The 22,321-nt window shown below is 33.2% G+C and overlaps 1 protein-coding gene across 1 annotated transcript in view; it reads left to right on the top strand.

Moving 5' to 3' along the window:
- PACRG (parkin coregulated) overlaps positions 1–22,321 on the top strand; it is a 181,951-nt gene that overhangs the window by 73,060 nt on the left and 86,570 nt on the right. The window contains exon 3 of the mRNA XM_065731329.1: positions 12,911–13,082. Within this exon, the coding sequence (XP_065587401.1) occupies positions 12,911–13,082 (172 nt within the window). The remainder of the gene's footprint in view (positions 1–12,910; positions 13,083–22,321) is intronic.

Raw genomic sequence — 22,321 nt, 5'->3', positions numbered from 1 at the left:
AGTGATGTTTTTTTCACACTGAAGATGACAGGAAGTCTAATCTATCAAAATGGATATGGTAATATGGTTACAGTTAATGCATTTGGAATGTCAGGAAGAATTTTTTTCCCAAAATACTAAATATATTTAGTAAGATAAAGATGCTCTTGCATATGGGGAGCTAATAAGGTAATGAAGAAGTTAGTTATCTTTCTTTTGGAAGAGGTTGTTTGCAGTGTATTTCGCTGAAGTTACATGAAGAAGTGGCAATTGTTTTTACCACCAGGTGTACTTTTTTCTTTTTTCTTTTTTCTTTTTTGCACACTAAATCACACTGAATAGTGTATTTAAGATACTGTTGATTGCTATGTTTGAGTAGCATAAATAAGTAATACTGCTGGAAGCTGAAGATACTATGACACTGAAAGAACTAGTTTTGAAGTCTTAAAATTCTCATTTTGAGAATGTAGAGCAGATGAGAAAGTAAAGTCTAAGTGATGAAAGTATGGAATAATGCAAAGAGCTCCAGTCTCAGTGTTCTCACACATTATCTTCTGAAGCATTATTTGTTCAAGAATTTTCTCTTCCTATGCAAATGAGTAAATGTGTTTATTAGTGTAGTATCAACCATCTGAAATTTAGACACAACTAAATAACTAGTTCTGAGAAAGCCAGTCATACTCATGCAATTTTGCCATGAACAGAGGGAAATAGAATGTGACTTCTTATTGTTCTAGTGTCAAAAAAAGTGAAAGAGGTTTCAAATTGGAATTTATTAATCACTGTTCCCATTTCCAGTTAAATAATCTGAACTGAATCATCATGGAGCTGGTACTCATGTAAAATTGTTTCCTTTGTAGCATGAAATTACTACATCATGATATTTCACCATTTTGGTAATATATAATAATAATTCATTGTTTAAGAATTAGTGTAGTTAATGAACCTTTGGGTTAAGCTCAGTATTTAGAGTTTGACCTATTGGCAGCGATCGCCTTAGGCTTTTCTGGTCATTGAGCCAAACTACCATGAATATGAGAGTATAAACTTAGGTTATTTCTGAAATTCAAAATAGGTGTTTGCTAGAATATGTCCGAAGAAAAAGAGTAGCCTGGATTTGCAGGGATTGCTTTCCAGCCTTCCTGTTCAAGTGTCTTTCCCTCTGAAATAGAATGGAAGTTGAAAGAGGAAAGGATAAGTGGCCTCATATTTTCTCCCTTAAGTGATATCTGGAGGTAGCTAAGAAGTATCCTGTGCTGACTTAGAACTCTATCTTGGTCACAGGTTTGAAATGGTTATTGTTCATAACCCAATTTGGCTGATGACTAGAAATTGGAGGATTTGGTGTTATTCTTGTGCCACAAGCCTGAAGTTTCTCTCCTATAGATGACTGCTGTGATTCAGAATGGCAGATTTCTATTTCTCATTTTAAAGCCTGATGGGTAGTATCTCATGCACTTTTTGCACTTTTTCTACTGTCTTCTTCCTCTTTGCATTTATGAGCTCAAATTGAGGTTGTAATATGTGCTAGACTGTCTAACTATTGCACTTTTATCTGAAAATGTGACATGGCTTACGAGTTTAGAAAGTAAATTCATTCTCTGAAATTGTACATCAACACTCATCAGACAAGTTCCCTACTGATGATGAACTTGCACTATCAGTTGAATTTGCACAGATGCCTATTGAAGCTGGAAGTGCTGATTCAGTAGTAAAATACTTAATCTTCTGTCTTAGATCCCCATGGAGAATTACCCTAACATCATGTCCCCTAGTTCTTCATTGACATTCCAGATCTTGCACATGATGCAAGATAGTTTTTGATTACTAAAATAGAGTATACTGGAGACTACCAATATCTAAATATTAGCGATCTTACTTTGGTCTCTTTAGGTATTGCAAAGAATCTTTTGTTTCTATGATAATACCATGGGAGATTAAAAACAGAAACATCAATCTTAACAGAATATTATGTCTGAAATTTGATTATGATCACTTAAATCTCAATACATTTAATTATTTTCAGTATTCATTATTGTATTAGTATATTCATCTTGAATGCTTGTCTGGTGTGAGATGAAGTTGTAAGATTTAATTGATCTTCCTGATTTTTATATTATAAGAACAATGTTGTTAGCACTGTGGCAGCAACTGAATGGTCTATTATATAATTTATTTAATAGATATAGATATAATCTATATAATTGAATTATTCAAATAATAAAAACATTTAAACATTAGTTACTCTTTTTAAAAATGAAGATGATTTAGAGTTATTACCTGCTTAAAGCTTTGTTGAATTCCTGAGGAAATACATAATTTTGTGGCTATTGAGTTATTATTAGCCATAACTGATACTTAAGAGTAATGATATGACAGTATTATTTTTATTGGTTACCATAAGTTTTGTGTAGTATTTCAGCCATATTTTCCCTGTTTTTAAGGTTAGTTTCCATAGTCCATTTGACTGAAATCTTCAAGATCCCATTTTCATTCTTATTATTTCAATTTTTTGGATTTATATAACATTAAAAATAAATGAAAACCTAATATAAACTGAATTTACTGCAGTTTATAATCCTGTTGGAGCATAAGTTCATACAGTTACACAGGAAAACAGTGCTGAGACAAAGCAGACAGTGCTGATGTACTTTTTGCACAAATGCCTCAGCTTAGCCCGAAGAGTGATTTGTATACAAAAAATCTTACCACTGATGCACCAACTTATTTCTCTAGGCAGTGAATTTAAGCTAACAAAGTAACATTACAGCAGTGTAAAACTTGATACAGCTATACAAAAGTTGTAGTAACTTTGTGACAATTGGTATATAAATATTTTAATAGTTTTTCATTGGTATTCCACATCATGACATCATGGAAACCAGACTGAACTATGACACCAATGTTGAAAATATTAGTTACATTTTTTAAATAAACAAACAAACAAACAAACAAAAAAAACTGAGACATTTACATTTTCTTACATTATGTAGTACTACTTAGTTCGTTAACCCACTGTCATTTTAGCTTCAGTGGATTAAAGCCCATTGTAGTGCTGCAGAGACAGTCCATAGTACCATTGTTTTTGTTTTGTTTTTTTCTCTCCAGTAAAAACTAAGTTGTAAAAACCTACTTGTTTCAAATTCTGTTTGCAAAAGGCTGGAAGACATTGTCTTTTTTTATTCAGTTTATCAATGAATTATGAACAAAGAACTGGGCTGACTTTTGGTGCTGCATGATGCTACATTTTATATCAAGTAATATTCCCGAGGTTTGCAGAGATAATAAAATATAGGATTAGCAGCTATTATAATATTAGTATTTTTCTTAAGATATGTTTACTTCCCCCGAATTTGTCTTCGGCACACGTACTTTATTGTTTTCAAAGAAAATAACAGATCAATCATTGCTGTATTCTACTGATGGTATTTATCTGAACCTCCATGTTAGTTTTTACTTAACAGTGGCTTCATCTAGCCTCATAAAAACTTCTTTAGTCAGTATGGTAGATGATTCAAATATGAAGTATATTTGAAGTATTGAAAGAATTGTAGCATACTAAATAAACCTATTAAAGATCCCCATTTTCCATGGGCAGAGGTCTAATTTTGTGCTTAGAATGCAAGAACACATGCTTAATCTTTAAGATATAACTGTTTTCTTAATGGCTTTTGCCATTGAAAGCAGTTGATTAGGATAAAATTTTAATGGTTCTATACAAATTCAAAATACCATTATGATTATGAACTATTAATGTTACAATATTACTTTCAGTTTATCATCTGTATCTATATGTTAGGTTTTTGTATTGGCAACTGCTGCAAAAGAATGCAGTGTATATGTATATATGTATATATAAATATCTTTTAAATATATACATTTTAATGGAATATTTCATACATAATGTTTATTTACATGCCTTCCTCTTTTGTGCACTGTTGTAGAGTTAAAAAAAATATGTGTGTAAACGTGAAAAATTCTGGAATCTCTTGTATATATTTTTGACTTTGTTGCTTCAAATATTGAAATACAGAAGAAGTGCACTAATAATATAAACAAAACTATCATGTTTTATAGTGGCAGTTCTGATGTGCTTGTTATTTATATAGAAATAAGAATTTAAAATGGAATACCTTATGATCTTTTATTCTTTCTAAATACAAACATGACTTATGGAGCTATATAATAATGAGCATTTATTTTATTTTCCCTTATTAGATTTTTTGTTAATAAAGTCTTAAATGTTAAACCTTTAAAACTGTATAGAGTCAGCACTCCAAAATATACTTATGTCATGTGTTCTGAGCATAAATTTTCAAGTTAAAATAGCATTGAAACAAAAAAGGTAGAATTTTGAAACAATATATTTTGTTATTAAGTGAGAGAGGCCCATATTCTGTGTTTTAAGTAGGATTGCCAGTTTAAGTGGTTACATTTTATTATGAGCAATGTTACTTGAACATAAGCAAGCCTCCTGGATCTTCCCGTATTACAGAAGCATTTTCTTTAATTTTAAAGGCAATTTGGTTATCACTTTTATAACACAACATAATAAAACCTTACCTGTTACTGTACACTGTAATATAGTTAATCCAAATTTTATCAAAAATACTCTGTCCTTCCAGATACTTCTGTCATGGTTTCAGCCCAGTTCAGCCTGGTTCCATGACTTCACATATCTTATTGAAATGAGCAATTTGGAAAAAGTATGTTCTTGAAAGAGCAGATGAATGTTTAATAAAGCAAACATCCACATGAGGGACAGTTTGTAAGTTCAAGTTTTATGTCGTTTGTTTGATCAACAGTTGGCCCTTCTGAAGAGCCATTTTTACATACCTTTGTTGATTTGTTATGGGCACCAAATTCAGAAAGGGCTGTTGAGTTTAATTGGTGTGTATTCTCAGTTATCACTGATATTATTATTATTAAGCTGATATTGTTTCCAGTAACTGAGCAAAACCGCTTTGGCTTGCACATCATTTCACGCAGTTAATCCTAATGACAATAGCTAGATAAGTTACCTCTGGCATTTATAAAAACAAAAAAAAAACAATATGTCACAAAGAAGCAAATAATTTCTGTATTTTTATTTTGAATTTTCAATCAATATATTATCTCAATTAAAAAAAAATTGATGGAGGTAATAAAGATATAATGACTAAAAGTCATCTACTGACTTCTTACCACCTGTGAAATGCTGTCTTTGGTGACACCATCAGTCTAAGAGTAGCGTTCAGTGACTCATTTCACAAACATTCATGTCAGATGCCATAAATGACTGTAATCTCCTCCTAAAGCAAGGTTTTAAATTCGTGATAGCAATATGGTCTAATCAACTCAATATTCTTGAGTGATAGACCTGCAACAAACATTTTGTTCACATATTCTTGATGTATTTATTATAATATTTAAAAGGCTCACAAGAAAAAGTTTTGTTTTAGAAAATATATTTGTATTTCTTCACCTCAGTTTATGTAATTCATGCCAACCTCCTCATTTATCCTAGTAAAGTGACAGGGCTGTGTAAGGTCCTTGAGTATGGGAACTGTTCAGAACATAGCACAGTCCTGGTATAGTTTTGTCAGGGTCAGGGAATGTCTCCTGCCTTGTTCTGTTTCTCTGTGTTGATATAGATCATGGAAACTTTGATCACACTATACATTGTAAATTCTGAAGAGCATGAACTTGAGTTGTGACTTAATTGAAATTATATTAATGTTCACAAAAAGTGTCATTAAACTTCTCTATGGCAGCCTGATCTGTTTGTTCCCAAATAAGGCCTTGATATTTACATTAGTCTTCTGCCTCTCTTGTTCAACTCTCACTTTTGAAATATAAGACAACACTGTCACAGTGTTTGGTGTCAACCAGCAGATGGTGCAGTATTCCCTTCCATTTCAAAGGCTTTATCAATGTCTGAAATTTCTTCACTTAGTATTTGACTCACCTAGTTTACCTGTGAAGACCTTCCAGTGTTGCTTGTTGTCTCATTCCATTAGACCATGTCTGAAAAGCATGAAATAAATTTAACGTTATCTTCCAGGGCTCTTGGAGCCCATGGAACAAAGGATTACTGGTGGTTGACCTCTTCTTAGACAGTCCTCTGTTCCAACGCTTCTCTTGCTTCTCAGACTCACAGATGATGAGTATACTTTGGTTTTCCCTTCTTAGTATTCTTGAAGTTAGTGAAGATTCACAGACTGTGACCATGCTTACTCCAGCTTGTTTCAGGAAGTTCTGATCACAGAGCTTCTTTGTTCATAAGATTCTGGCATAGGTACTCAGTTTTCATGGTAACTTTTCAGTACATTTTATTATCTTTCTTTCTGGGCTATGGATGATTATCTGGAAGTGTTCAGACATGGCTTTTTCATGAGGAGAATAGTAATCATTGTAAATGGGAAGCTGCGCTGAACCCATTGGGCCAGTGGAACAGATTCTGAAGTGTATGTACCACAAAATAACTTAGAAATGTGGAGGATGGTTTTCAGGAGCTCAGAAATGCAATGACTTTGTCACCATATACCAGTGAACCTTCTTGCAACCTTAATGTTTGTTAGTCGTTGATCTTGATCATCATCTAAGTGTCTTTGTTGGGGAGTTGGACTAGCTGACCCTTAAAGATCTGTTCCAACTCAAACAATTTTATGATTTGGTGATTTATTCAGTTCCAGTCAAGAACTTATGTGTGACTTTCCAGTGCAAATGTGGCATTAATAGAACCAGAGTGAGTTATGAGAGGATGAGCTGACCTTCTGTGGCTAGCACCTTCCTCTTCGAATACTCAGAGAGGAGAGTATGCAAGATAGGATTTATTTTACTGATAGAGTTTGCAGAGAGCATGACTCCTAAGGAAAGCTCCAGACCTAGAGGGAGATAACTGTTTTCACTGTTCTCACTTTCCTTTCAGATAAACCTAATTTCTGCATGAACTTAATGAACTTTTCCCCTGAAGCTCTAGGATAAAATTACTTTGCTAGAATTCATAGAAATCTTTATCATCCTTCCTTGGCTGGTGCAGTGTGTATCCCTTTTGATCTTTCAAAATTGTACCTGGACGTCAGAAATCTTTAAGGTTTGAAAAAGATTCAAAATCTTAAGAATTAAGAAAGACATTTTAAAATATGTTTCTAGTTACCAACGTGATAGGGCCTTCATATAGAGAAATACAATTACCAGAAACTGTAGCATTACAAGTTGTAAAAATAATTTGCAATTTTTACTTCATCATGCATTCTACTTTTACTACGTACACTGATAAATCATTTCAGCAGTCAGTTTCAACTATTTGCAATATTTCATTATTTCTATCATTCTAAGTAATACTTTTATTTTAAAATTGTGGTGGCCTCTGATAATATAGTAAGCAGCATCATTTCTGCTAATCCCCAAGGCACTCCTCCATTAATGTTTTTGCTTCTTCTACTGTAACCAGCTTTTAATTCATGAAAGGACTTCATTTTGCCTCCTGTGGCTACTAAGTTAACTTAATAATCTCCTGAAAAGGACTCTATTGAAAGCTTTTTGAAGTCCTAATTTAATATCTACAGAGCCAGATATCCTTTATCAATTATTTTAACTCTTAAAACTGTCCCTTAGATTGCTTTTAATAAGCTGAATCTCCAGAGTGCAGTCTACAGATTTCTGCTCTTTTTCTAGGGAGCCCTTTTTATTAGAGTAGAAGACATATAAAACCTCTCCTTTAGTGTCATATAGCACTTTTGCAGTTCTTACTAAACTTACGAGACAACTAGTTGAGTCATTGGGCACTTGTACATTTAGGATTCTCATACTTCTTAAAAGTATAGATTTATTTAGGTCCCTTTGGACAGAATCCCCTCCCTTTGGTGTGTAACTACACCCCACAGCTTGGTGCCATCAGCAAACTTCTAAGGGTGCACTTGATCCCACTGTCTATGTCATTGATGAAATTATTAAAGTGTATCAGTCCCAGCAGTGGCTCCTAGAGGAAACCACTCGCCACTGATATCCACTCAAGGTAGATATCTTATTATGTTGGAGAATGTAAACTGTAGGTGCAGCTTCAGTCATTTTTATCAATAGAATGTGAATAATAGTTTATGCTAAAGTTCTTTCAAGAGAGGATCTTTATAGTATGATCCTATGCAGTATGTACTGAAGGTGAGATTCAGTAGACTAAAAAGAATTTTTTTTTCAGGTAAAAGTTAAAGTACTAACTGAAAAAGCACAATTCCATTTTGAACTATAAGTACCATAAGCAAAGTTACCATACTAAAAAAAAAACATCTATTCACGTCTAGAAAATTTGATGAACATCAGATGTTCTGCAGTGCAGTTTAAAACTTTTTCCCAATAGGAGTGAAGAGACAAATGTAATAAAGGCAAGAAAGCAGAAACTGTGAAATGCACAAGCTTCTTCTTGATTACGGATAGAGAATGTTTGAAGAACAACAACAACAAAAAAAGCCTTTGAACTAAAGTGGAAAGCTTTTTTTCCTAAAATCAGAAGGAACTTCAAAACAGAATATTCAATGGTATTTCTGTTTTTCTACTAAGCTAGGAAATAGGGATAAAATACTTAGAACTTCAACTGAAGGTAGTATGGAATGAAAAAAAATCTTAGGAATGATTATTTTATTAGAGAATCCATACAAAATCTTTACTATGCTTACAGAAGCTACTTATTCTCCTTATCAAACCAAAAATTGCAGTTTACTTTTATATACTTAATTTTAGTGCTTCAGATAAAGGGTTTAAATGTGTCAGTAGTTAACAGGCTGGTTCAGCCCAATTCCGTGACAAATGGGGTGGGGGGATCCACAGACCCACACTTTGGGAAATGGAAAGGGGAAGTGGGGAAAAGAGCAGGGAGATGAAAACAAAACAGTAGCAGCAATCTGAGGAAGGAAAGCTCATTTACTAAATAAGATATTGGAATGCAAAATAACACAATATAATACAATATAGGTGGGATTGAAGCTAATAAATTAATTAAAATGAGAGAGTGTCCAAAAACCAAAGGCCTTACTCTATCACTGAAGGCAAGATGGCTAGGGAGCTCACACAATGCTGGGATGACCCAAAATGGAGAAGAGAATGATCTCATGACTGGACAACAGTTTTATCTTTCCCTCTGAGCAGAAAACAGAAAAACATAAAGTAGTGCAAAGTCCTCTGAGGTATGCAGTTGTTCTTTTCTGAGACAGGTATACTCAGAACTATTGACAATCCACAGATCTGTAGCATTAACTCTTTAACTCCCAGTGCACTACATGATATTATGATGTGGAATACCGATAACAAAAAATCATAAAACCAATTCAAAATGAATGCATAAGCAGTCTGATATAATGTTTCTGGGAGATCAAATCCAATTTTTGGATAATTGTATCAAAGACATAGTATTATGTGAACAGCTGAAATGAGATAAACTGTTTCTATACTTTAAGCAATATCATCTAAAACTCATTTTTGCTTTAAAGATTAACACATTGCTTTAAACTTGTTCATTTACAAAAGTTCAGTAATATGCTCAGTGTCAAACTTCCATACCTAAAGTTCTCACAACTAGCTTGCTTTCTCCATTTATCAAGAAGGTTAGTGAGCTTGTTTTTTACTATTTACTGACTAAACTTGAGCTTCTCGTTATCTCAGCAGACTTTCCTCTCACTATTAGCTACTTCATAGAAATAGCTTTCTTAGAGAAAAAAAAAAAAAGTAAAAGTGATACTGCCCTTGGTTTCCTTCCATCTTGTACTACAGTGAATTATACATATTGATAAAATAGGTATAAACTGTATATTATTTATTTTTGAACTAGGTAGCACAGAAATTGCATAAAATGAAAGATTTTACTGGTGCTTACACAGTGGTTTTCATTGTCTCATCATGTTTTATAGTAACTTATCAATTTTTTTATTTGATCTAATTGCTGAAAATTCAGATTCCTGTTTCAACAACTTACAAACCACTATATAAAAGTTGATTAATAATTATTCTTAGATTTCTTAAAATCCATATTTGTAGCATAATTTTCAGATGTGAATAAGTTTTGCCAAGAATTTAGGCTTTCATCAGCACTTTTTGTGGGTGGATGTGAACAACAGAAGAATTTTGTGGGTGTAAGCATAAAAATCACATTTTTCTCTGAACAGCTGTATAATAGCCACTTTTAAAAGCTAAACAGTAAACACAGAAGGAAGGGGTTTCACACCATGGAATGTAAGACAAAATATTTCTGGGATCCATAATGTGGGAGTTATTATGGAGTACAAAATGCTAAGTAAAATCTGGCTGAATGCATGGACAGCTAACACTTCAAGAAATGAGATAGAAATCAGAGTCTTTTTCAGAGCCATGCCTGTAGCTGTCCACTGATGGCTTTGAAGCTAATTGAAAAGAGTACCCACAAATGCTTTGTAATCTAGAGCTTGTGATACTTGTATCATGGAAAATATTTTTATTTTTATTTTTTACCAGAAATCGTATTGTCCTCAAAGTTAATGTATCGTTTCTATGTTTATGTAATGTATAAACTGTAAGTCAGTGTTGGTAGATCAAGGTTACATTGTTCAATGACTAGTTATTATCACTGGGGAAGAAAAATTGAACAAGCTTTAGAACACGTAAGCTTTCTTCATGTCTCAGTCATAAAAATCAGAGTTTAAGGGCAAAGAATAGCTGATTGAAATTGCTTGGACTAGCAGAAAATCTTTGAGAAAAAAAAAGATTGCTAGAACATGCAGAGAAGATGAGATGTTAATAGAGGGAGGGAGAAATAATGTTAAGGATTCTATTTTATATGTTTTGATCATAATAGTTACAAATCCTTATACAGTAACCTGACAAGGTTGTGTATTTCCTGGAAATTGTTTGTAATTTTGAAAGAGTTGTCAAAAATCCATGTAAGGAATTGATTTAAAAAAGAAAACAAATAAAATGGAACAATATTCTGGCGAAGGTGGTTTTCTTTGTGAAAAAAAAAAAGAACTTAAAATAATACATATCTTATTTTCACATCTAAAACTTTGCCCATATACAAGTAATTGTTGTAGATTTTGTTCTCAATTTTCTGAAAGCTGAACTATCAGTATTGAAATTGTAATAAGATAATTGTGTAAATTATAAATAAATTAAAAAGAACAACACGGAAGGACAGACAAGAAAAAAAACTTCTTCTTGTTCTTCCCTTTTCATCTAGTTTTTTTGACTAGCTGTCCATTTATTACTTGATACAAACTTCTCTCCGTAGTGAGGAATTTGGCTTCTGAATTGGGCTTGTCACCAGAAGTTTGCAGTTGCTCTTTTACCAGCTCACAAGCCTTACCCGTAACATGCTGAGTGTCAAAAACTATAAATACAGATAAAGTAAATATCTTCTGAATCTTATTTTTGTGATTGCTTGGTATAGTATTTCTCAATTCTCATTAGTTGAGCATGGGATATTATTCCAAATGCATCTGATAAGGGTATTTTTTCCTTGTGAAATAAAAAAAAACAAGCAAAAAATATAGAGAAGCCATCATATATGGTGTAATAGATTCTCTACTAGAAATGTGGATTTTATTTTATTTTTCATCTATATGACTCACAGCAAGAACTTGCTTTTGTTCATGATTATAGGTAAATAGTTATGATGCAGTAATTCTTTTTAGACTCTTGCTTGAGATCAACAATCCCATATGTGAGAGTATTTAAGTATGTAATTGGCTCTACATCTGCCAATAGTGAGATATTCACAGCAAATATGAAGGACTTACTTGCAAGTATCTCTTCCATTTAATTTTCATTTATCCTAAGTGGATCAGTTGCAGCGTGAAAGGCTGAAGTCGTCCAGTCAGTAGCTGTGATGCGCAAGGTCAGATCTGCTTAAGTCAAGCAGGGAGGAAATCCAGGGATGGGTATTAGTTTGTTTAACTTGACAACTTTTTCTGTAGGATGCTTTTAGCTTTAGCATGTTCTCTGATATAGCTTGTTAGATGTGAAGGAGGAAGTGCCTACCAAATTCCAAAATATCATCTCATTGGAAAAATAGTGTAGCAGTTAAGGAATGTTTTAAAGAAGTGGTAACCTCAACAGATGGATTGGTCTCTCAATAGCTTTAATGATTAGCTTTGCAGAGAAAATAGTTGGCTGTTGAGAACCTCTTAGCTATATTCAGAGCTCTACTACACTGAAAGCAGAGAAATCCTTGCTCTCACTAGCTATCATGAGTGTATGCAAGATCAGGATGATGATGTGTGTAGAGAAAAGTTATGAGTGCATAATTCCTCACTTTCTAGTTTAGTATTGGAGGGGTATTTCATTCCTGTGTTGTTGTTTTTTCACTGTAGAAATCCATGAAATTTCCTTAGAATTCTGTTCCTGAAATGAGTAACAAATAAAATTAGGTCAGTATTCTAGGAAGTTGGATACTCTGTATAAATACTGATACTTGTGCAACACTGGATATTTTTTGGTTACAGGATTTTTTCTCTTATTTGTTCTTGTGAGTGTCCAAGTGAACATATAGCGATCAGATTTTTCTGAAGTAAACAGAATGTTATGCTTGAAATAACAGCATTGATTCCTGTGGATGACTTACAGAGTAAGGTATATAAGCAAATATTTAAGAATCTAGTACTGACTTATCAGGAAGCTTCCAAATGCTGTTTTAGAAGTTTGAATCTTTAGTTTCATTTTTGCAATTGAGTTGAGTGGCAGCTGTTCAGAAAATATTATGTGAGCATATTAATTTTCTTTCTGATCTTTACATAATATATTTTGGTATTTCAGTATTTAGTGATATATCTTGTAGGAGATTTTATGATACTCTACAGCAATACAAAATCAACTATTATTTTCTGAATGTACTTATGTATATGGCATGGATTATCTATCAATCTGATTATATTGATTTTTTTTTTTTTGTAAAATTGTATTTATTTGACTATTTATTTTATATTTTCAGGTGGAAATCGAGAAGCTGGACTATCATTATTATCTGCCTTTGTTTTTTGATGGGCTTTGTGAGATGACATTTCCATATGAATTCTTTGCTCGTCAAGGAATCCATGACATGCTGGAACACGGTGAAAACAAGATTCTTCCTGTCATTCCTCAGCTCATTATCCCAATAAAAAGTAAGTGAAGATGTGGGAGGAAAAAAAACCCCACTAAAATTGCATTTATATGGCATAGATTTTTGACAAGTTGTTAATTAAGCAACAAAACATGACAGGTCGTAAATTTCACATAGATTACTGTAAACTTGAGTAATTCCTAAGTATAAGGACAGAAGGTTTATGCCTTCAATCACCTGGTAGATGCAGTTATCCAGAAAAATAGCCAGTCTGGTGAGTCTTTTTTTTATTACAATATGGCTCCTTGTCTTTGGGAATGTGAAGGGATGTTTTATTACCTGATTTCTGTTTATTTATTATGTAAGTTTGTTGCTGTAATAAAACAGTTCATCTGAAATGACAGGAGCAAACATCAGATGAAAAACACTGAATTATGTATTCAAACTTTTTTTGTAAAAATATTATACATGATGTAATCTCAGATGTAATACCACTAAAACTTAATTTTTTGAAATATCTATTCTTTCACATGTACTGTTTCATTATTTCTGGTTCTTTACATCTCTACCTTCACTACATTATATTTTGAACCAACAATTTTCTCTACTTTGATATTGTGATTCGGAAATCTACATTTTACACCTATACTAGTAAATCAGTGTCATGCTGCACTTCTCAGTCTGGGAACATGACAGAATTATTTCATTAGAAATGGAGTTTCCACCCATGCTAATTTGCCCTCTCCTGTAAAATTCTTGGGCACAGAACCATTACTAATAGATAGTTTTGATGCAAAACCTTTTTTTGTCTATTTTTTCTATTTTTTTTTTAATTGAGAGAGTATGAGACCTTAATAGGTAAACTAATGTTAATCTGTGCCAGCTGGCTTCCATTTATTTTTCCAGTTGTAAACTATGTAATCATAGCACTGAAAAGCCATATTGATCAAACTTGATTTCTATTTTATGGTTGATCGGTAATGATATCATTTCTGTCCTTTGCCCTATTTTCTGTATATGATTCACCGTTCATGCTAATGCAGAACAGAACAAAGTCATTCTCTTTGTGTTACAGAATGAACAGTCTAACAAAATTTTAGAAAAGGGGAAAGGGAATATTGTTTGGCTTCTGATAGTATTGATGTGTTAATATTGGAATGATTAGAATTGCTTTGTTTTATTCATTTGCTTTGTTCTCCTTTTAAAAAAAGATCAATTAGAGATGGTATTATCTCTATCATACCATAAATTCGGAAAATGTGAAAAAAGTATATAATATTAAGGACTAGTTGCTCTGTAAGTGACAGTTGTGAAAGGTTATGAAAACATCACACCTCTTTCTCATATAATTTCTTTAAATCTTTATTTTCAACACCATCCAAATAAATTTATATTGGTATCTTTTTGAAAGCTGAAAATAGCTTCTTCAAGAAGGACTGCAATTTTATGACAGCAGCTCCTGTTTGGATTTAAAAGTCTTGCTAAGATGAGAATCTAGCTTAAAAATAATTACACAGAAGCTTTATCTGTTGCACAGCTTTTAAAATTAGAAGAAGACTGATACATAAGGATGGATTTGATATATAGCCTTTTAAATTGAATCAGTATTTACGGTGCTGAAACCCATTCAATAATCTGCTCGCTAAATTTAGTTGTTGACTCTGTTTTACTTTACTGTATGCAGGGTCACTGTTTTGTTGTTGTTTGGGGGGGAGTTTTTGTGGGGCTTTTTTGTTTGTTTGTTTTTTGTTGTTTTTGTGTGGTTTTTTTTCCCCAAAGATTCTGTATTATTTGTAAAGTGTGAAGAGTCTAACTAGTATCTGAATATGAGAAAGGCTTCTTCCTAACTAAACCCATATTATTATGTTAAAAAGGCACACAGCATTTCAAGGTGTGTACACATCTAAGAGTTTTTGAAATTCTCTATGCCCATGTAATGGAACAGTGTAGTCAGAGCTGTATATTTTTGTGACTAAACTGCATCCCCAATAAGCTCAGCTATGCTTTATGCAATTACTGTCTCTGAAGTGTTCCTCTGGGTGTGTTATATCTGATTAACCAGTTTTCATTTAGACCACCACTATATTTCTACTGAGAAAGAGCAAATCAATTGATTGTTAGGCAATAAATATATATGATGGAGAGGAAGGGGGTAAAAGAAAAATAGAAAAATAACCCCGCAAATGGAATGCTTTTAAAGCAGCTTTCACTCCTGCGTGTGTGTCCAAGCGAAATATTAGCAAACGGCTGCTCTCAACATTTTAAATTACATTAGAATTCTTTTGTATATTTAAAAGATTTAAGGAGGATTCTGTCATCCTACCCAAGACAAATGATTTGTTTAAAGTTCATGGTTTTTGAATATTGTATCTTAAAGATGAAAATATTTCATAAATGTGTGGTTTACTCTTAAGTCCTAATCATTTCTACAAATTTTCATCTGGTTATGCAAACAAGCAATGACCAAGAAAAGGAAGATAACTGAAATTAGTGAATACAGTTTACTTCCTGAAAACACAGTAAGAATTCAAATCATATTTTACTTTTCAATGGCAAATGATCTACAAATATTGTCACTGAATTACATAAGAACAGGAAAACCAAGTTACCTGGAATGTCAAACCTCTAATGAGTCCAACTGAAAATCTTAAAAATGTAAAATGAAAAAATACAAGTATCTCAAGGTGTTAAGAATTTTAATTCCCTTTCACTGGTAGCAGAGGCTAACCCACTGAGTTATTTAGACTAAAACTGAGATCCATAATTCGAGATGTACTGCAAATAGAGAAATACTATGTGGGTATTACAAAAATTCTGATGCACAATGCAGAAAAGAGTATCTTCTTCCTTGCCAGAAAGCTCCATACTGTTATTTTCATGCTGTAGATAAGGATAAGGTAGGAAAGAGGCTAATTTTGCTGATCACAAACTAAATCTATAGCAGAAGGCAGAATAGAACTTAGATACACATGTCTGGCGTAGCAAGCAGAGCCGCCTATAAGAAATCTGAGCATTCCTTTATTTTTAAGGCACAAAAGGGTCTGTCTGTACCCCATGTCTTTCAATAATGCATTGATTTATTTTAAAACTTACTTATGACCTGATCTTATCTATAGGTGACTCAGAATAGCCAGGAGAAGACAAGGTGGAGGTGAGAGAGGGATGTTATACTCTTCCTTGCTAATTGAATGCCCCTGTTCTAAATTTTATGGTCATTTTCTGAATGTAAAATTCTTTTTGATTTTTTTTTTTGAGGCAACTGATGTTTAATATTATGTTTACAATAATGAGATCAGAAAAGCCATAATTTCTTATGTTTGCTGTTGTTAGAATTCTGAGAATCCTGCAAAGTTCACCAGATTTGACGTGAGACACACAGGCTAAAACACATACTGAGAGGGCAGGATGTTATTACCCTTTTATCTGGTATTACTATGAGCAACATCAGAGACATCCAACACAGTTTATAAAAGCACCTGCTTTCCTTTCAAAGGTATATATTGCTCTTCATTAAGTGCAAGAATTTACTTTTTTTTGCTAACAACTTGACTGTAAGAGCTTCCAAGACCTTCACATACAAGCAAACAATTGTTTCATCTCCTTCAATCCAGCTCGTTTCAATTAGCTTTAGCTAATGCAATTTTTTGTGAATCTTACTTCCTGATGTATTTAAAAAAAAAAAGGAAAAAAAAACACCTAAGATAATAAAAAAAGAAAATTCAGATAATATCAGTGGCATAGTTTGTAGCAGCTCTGTCAAAATGAAAGAATAGTATGTGATAGCACAAAAGTTGGAATACGTTAGTAGAGATGATCAGTAGAAACATCTTGTTATAGCTTTGCTAATGAAGATAATGTGAAATTAAGCATCTTGTATTGCCCAGTTGCCAAAATATTCTGTGTTGTGAATACTAAAAAGGACATACAGGAAATATGAATCTAGGCCTAAAAGTCAAATAAATCTCATATATTCACACATTAAGTGTAACTCAGATTGAAGTATAATTTTTATAGTTACAGACAGCAAACCTGACTGAGTCCAAACACTTCTGAAGTAATCCAGAAAATCCTGAAAGAGCAGTCTCTATCTGAAATAACCTAAGGAGCAGTTAAGTTTTGTGTTGTTGTTTTTTTTGTTTGTTTTTGTTTTTGTTTTTTTGCTGTGATCATTAAGTAAAACATATTTTTATGGGTCAGAGAAATATACTAGTCTTCCTTTAATGTTACCTACAAAGTCCTTTCTAATATTTAATACATTTCTAAATTAAACTTATTTTTGTTTTCTTATTTTTAGCATCCAGATGTCAAATGTGGATTGATGTCTTGGACAACAATGTAGTTAATCCACATTCAGTTTCAAATGAGGGCCAGTGTTACATTTAGATGAGTAGAGCCGAACCTGTTGATAGAAGTTTTTCTAAGCATATTAATGTGGAAGAACTTCTTTACAATAAGTGTGGTGCAATACTGGAACAGTTTACCCAGAGAGGTTGTGGAGTCTACTTTTATGGAGATGAAATTCAAGACCTGTCTGGATGCCTACCTGTGTGACCTACTGTAGGGTACCTGCTTTAGAGGTGGAGGTTGATTCTCTGTTCTCTTGAGGTCCCTTCCAGTCCATGTAATTCTGTTATTCTGTGATGTCTTCACTATACTTGAGACATTTGTGTTCATTAAATATTTCCTTATTTCAAAGAATACTAAAATATTTTTGTGCAACAGTTTTCTGGGCTATGTTCTTTCTCATTCTTTAAATTACCTGTGTTCCTTTCTATCATCTATAGAAAATGGATTAAGCCTTTTACGGTTTAATTGCTATCTTTCTCTTGACTGACTGTTGCTCTTGAGAGCCAAATCTAGTTGTTAAGAACATGGGCTGAAAACTAAATGCAGAAAACTTTTAGACTTAAAATGCTTTTAAAGATAGAAAGCCCTTGAACTTTTTAGGAAAATTTGTCTTGATTCTCAAATATGGGATGCTTCTTTTCCAGTAGCCTTTGTCAACCAGTACAAGTAATGCAATTAGAAGGTTATCATTAAATTCTGCAACTCAAAACTGATCACTTCAGGCAGTTTCAAAAAATGTAGAAACTGTGTTTCTTTTTCTTTCTCTTTACTCGTCTTTTCTAGCAGTCCTCATCGTCTGTAGCCATTTATTGTTGCTCTCTTTCTAACTATGGCAGTCAAGTGTTTCTAGAGCCATCAGTGAGACACCTTGTCAAATACCTTTTGAAAGTCTCAGAAAACTATATTACTTGTCTTTTCTTGTCTACATTCTTCTTCTTCAAGGATTTACAGTACATTTAGAACATTTTTTAATTGTCTTTGAATCTGTAGGTTGTTCCTGACATCCTTTCTAAAATGATTCACTGGTGATGAAGCTGTTTCCATTGAGAGAATACTGAATGCAGTTTAGTAGTTTGAGAAAGCACAGGGGACAGAATACTTCTAAGGATGAAGGGGATTTCTGTAAACTGGCTTATCCAGTGGAACTCTTTAACTCTTTCTGGAATTATATTCTCAGTGTTTTCTTTATTTAGTTAGACAGCACCTGTTAATGGAATTCAAGCTTTGAAGTTGACAATCTAGTAAAACACTACAGCTACAAGCAGAACTAAAGTTCTGTAAAGCTACTGACTTTCTCTTCAGTGTTCTATGAGATCATGTTTCTTACAAATACTAGTGATTCAGTGATGGATCATAGAATGGTTTGTGTTAGAAATATCCTTTAAGATTATCTAGTTCCAATCCCCCCAATTTTTGTTACTACGTTGCCCAAAGTTACATTCAGCCTGGCCTTGAATGCTTCCAGATAGGGGCCATCCATGACCTCTCTAGCCAACCTGTTCCAGTGTCTTACCACCCTCACAGTTGCACAAGACCTATTCTATGTGTCTTGTTTGGCTTCAGTTAAGTAATTTTCCAGAACAGGTACTTTGTTTGCCATCAACAAGAAAGATGAGAAAGATGGGAATTGATTGTAGTCTTTGATTTTGAGAACGAAAACTGTCAGTGCATGTCTGAATAGTTTCATAGTGTTATACTTGGAAAGGCTGTTGAATATAATCAAAGTTCAGTTCCAATTAAACAGAACTAAATTATCAACTGAACTTTTAATAGAACTACCAAAATATAGATTTTTGTATTTAGAGAATAAATGGAAGTTTGGAGAGTCTGATTTGACAAACGAAAAATGTCAGCTTATGTAACTTATAGGGCTTTGTTGTGTTAGAAGTGTTACTCAAGGAAATGAATTCAGGTTGTAAAAGCAATCATTGCAGCGTATATGAATTGCTTTTGTCTACATGCATAGGAAGTGTATGGCATATATATTTCGAGAAATCTCCACCCTTAAACAACACAACAAAATTCTGAATTTACAGATGTCCAAATAAAGAAGAAATCACTGAATATATCAATAAATTGGTATTGTCTATCACCATATTGTGAACAAGCTTTAATAAACATCACTGTGAAAAACCTCCCTCACAAAAATGCGCCATTTCAAATAAACTTTCAAATTTTCTTCTCATCTAATAATGTGTCTTTGAATGGCAGAAACACTGAGCTAACTTAATTACTGAGGCCTTATTTCAGATTTTCAACTTGGTAACATTTTAAAATTGTCTTTTATTGATGAAAAAGTTATGGAGAACTTCAGATAATATTTATTTGGAAGAAAAAAAAAGTCACAGTTCAAATTAAGGTATTTATAAATTCCATTCTTCATTATGTACTTGCATTTACCAGTTAATCAAGCTGACGGTCTACTACAAAAGTGTGCAGCTTCATCACAATTAAAAAAGTCAAACTGACCTACTGTTAAAGGAGAAAACATTGTAATTACTGAGCAAAAGAATCAATTTATTGTTTGCTTCTTGAGGGATGGGTAGCCCTCCTAAACTAAAAGTTTGAGAATGATTTCATGTATTCTTCTTTAGGGATATTAGTACTTTCATACCTTTCTGGTAACCTCCAGATATCATTGACATTACTCAAAATGTTGAATTGTGCTTATTCCTTACACAACATTATTTTTTTCATCCTTATAGCCTTGTGGGAGAATGGTCTGCAGTGACGGTACCGCACAGAAAATAATTATCAGATTTTTAAAAATAAGCATATGTTTGGAATTGATTTAGGGGCAGGGACTGTCTCTAATTAAATGTTTATACAGTGCCTAATATAATAAAGCCAGGAGCTGGTTGACTGTTATGCTTGGCATGGTCCAAATATTTAATAATAATAACAATTCTGCAGACAATTTGATCTTGTTTTCGATATTTACAAGTGTTTCCCTAACACGTATACTGCAGATTTGTGCAATTTGAAGGGCTTCAGGCTCAAATTCTACAGTCTGTTTGATTCTACTATATCCACCACTTTGGCACTCAAAATCTTCACCAAAATTCTGTTTATGTATTTTTATTTTGTGTGTTACTTAAGGGATGGGATAACCTTGTGTTGAGAGAGGTGAAACTAGTATCCCACAAATGTTCTGGAATGAAAATGAATTAAATGCCAGTATTACTATTTAAAATCCCTGTAGGTACACCTATAGTGCATCTCTAATTTAAGGAGACTTTCATAATAGGTTCTGTGAAAACATTCTTCTGAATTTAGTATGTATTTGGTTTGCTACTAAGGAGTTGTTACTCCTTAGAGAGTAGACGTGATTCATACTTTTTATTTGTTAAAGGAATTCTTACTGGCATAAACCCAGCTTCCACTCAAACCAGGGTTATCTTCACACAAGACAGAAATCTGAAGACAGGAAATTGTGAAAATTTTTGGAAGCCAGTGTCTGCAGACAGAGTTCTTTCTGGAGGTGCTTGGATAACCATTTCCACTTACACAGTACTCTCTGTGTACCTAAAAATAAGTACCCTTAACCTCTAGGCCAGCTTCTACAGTCAGGATAAGCCATTCATGGAAATAGGTGCAGTTTATTTATTGCTTTAGATTTAACCAATGGCAGAAATCACAAATTCTTAAATTTTACAATAATTATTGTGTTGAAAAGTACACTGATAATTTCCCTATCTGTTCATTTAGCTAGTATTTCTGGATGTGATAATTAAGTTATGAATAAACGTATGCAGTGCAACTTATATGCTTCTTGTTTCAGTTACTTCTTTAATAAAATGTACAATGCCTGTTCCTCTGTAAGGGAATATTTTCTTGTCTGGTATTCGGACTGAATCTTTTGAATATTTCTGTGCCTCTCTCTTCACTAAAAAGCAGCCTTAGAATGTAGTTTAAACTTCTGTGAATAACTTCTGTTATGTTTTTGCTGGGGCTTAGTGGAAGCAGGCTGGATTGATGGACTTTCTGTCCACATGTGAATATTCTCAGGAACAACATGAAATTATACGTAGCCTGATGAGTACCCTAGGAACTGTCAAATGAGAAATTATGGAAGCCGGTCTGTAATTTTGTTTAACAGCACTTCTTTATTTAGAATCATTCAGTGATGCACTATAGTACCTTTATACCTTGGGCTCCCTAACTTGGTTGCTTAACAGTAGTTTTAGTACTCTCTTCAGAAGCATGCAAAGAGTCGTGAAGAGAGATTACTTACTAGCTGATTTTCAAGAGCTTTTTCTACACATTCACACAACCAGCCTGCCTTGCCCTTGCTTTGGAGCTCTAGCTCTGATTCTTTAACAATCAGCACGAGTAAGATAAGGAGCAGGAGAGAGTGTGGTGCAGTGTATTTACTTTAAGAGATTAAAGAAGTGATGTTGCTTTTGTGTGAGGATACTACCTCATTCCCTATGAAACTACATTTCTGTTCATTGCCTACATTTAGTGTCAAAAGTACTGAATCCCATAACTTGATTGTGTGCAGGCAGTTCTCAAAGAAGTTGTTAGTAAGTTAATTCACTTACTATTCTGATTGCACTATTTCCTATTTTTTCCCTTTTTTTATACTCACGTGGCATTGAATTATACATTTATATATTTTATGTTTATAAAACATGTACTGTTGAACATGAGCTTATCTTTTATGTTTTATTCGTAGTACAGTGTTGGAAATGTCTAGATAAGTGAGCAGAAAACTGAGAAATTAGACCAATATGTAATAGTGTACCAAATTTGACTTTTGTTGCCAGGTGCAACAAAATTGATTTCAGATAAGGTCTGATTACTTGGGCAGTTTTGCATATATATATATATACGTATATAACTGCTTGTGTGTGTGTGTATTTCTCATGCAGAACTCGGTTTTAATTACCAATGAGATACTTGCTTTTAATAAACTCAAATGTGAAGAGAAACAAAAACTATGTAGGAAAT

The sequence above is a fragment of the Cyrtonyx montezumae genome, unplaced genomic scaffold, assembly GCF_038088225.1.
Source record: "Cyrtonyx montezumae isolate F1298 unplaced genomic scaffold, pur_monq_1.0 scaffold_0, whole genome shotgun sequence".
In the NCBI taxonomy this organism is placed as follows: domain Eukaryota; kingdom Metazoa; phylum Chordata; class Aves; order Galliformes; family Odontophoridae; genus Cyrtonyx; species Cyrtonyx montezumae.
Note: the sequence above shows the minus strand (reverse complement) of the source record. Positions and strands in the feature narration are given on the sequence as shown.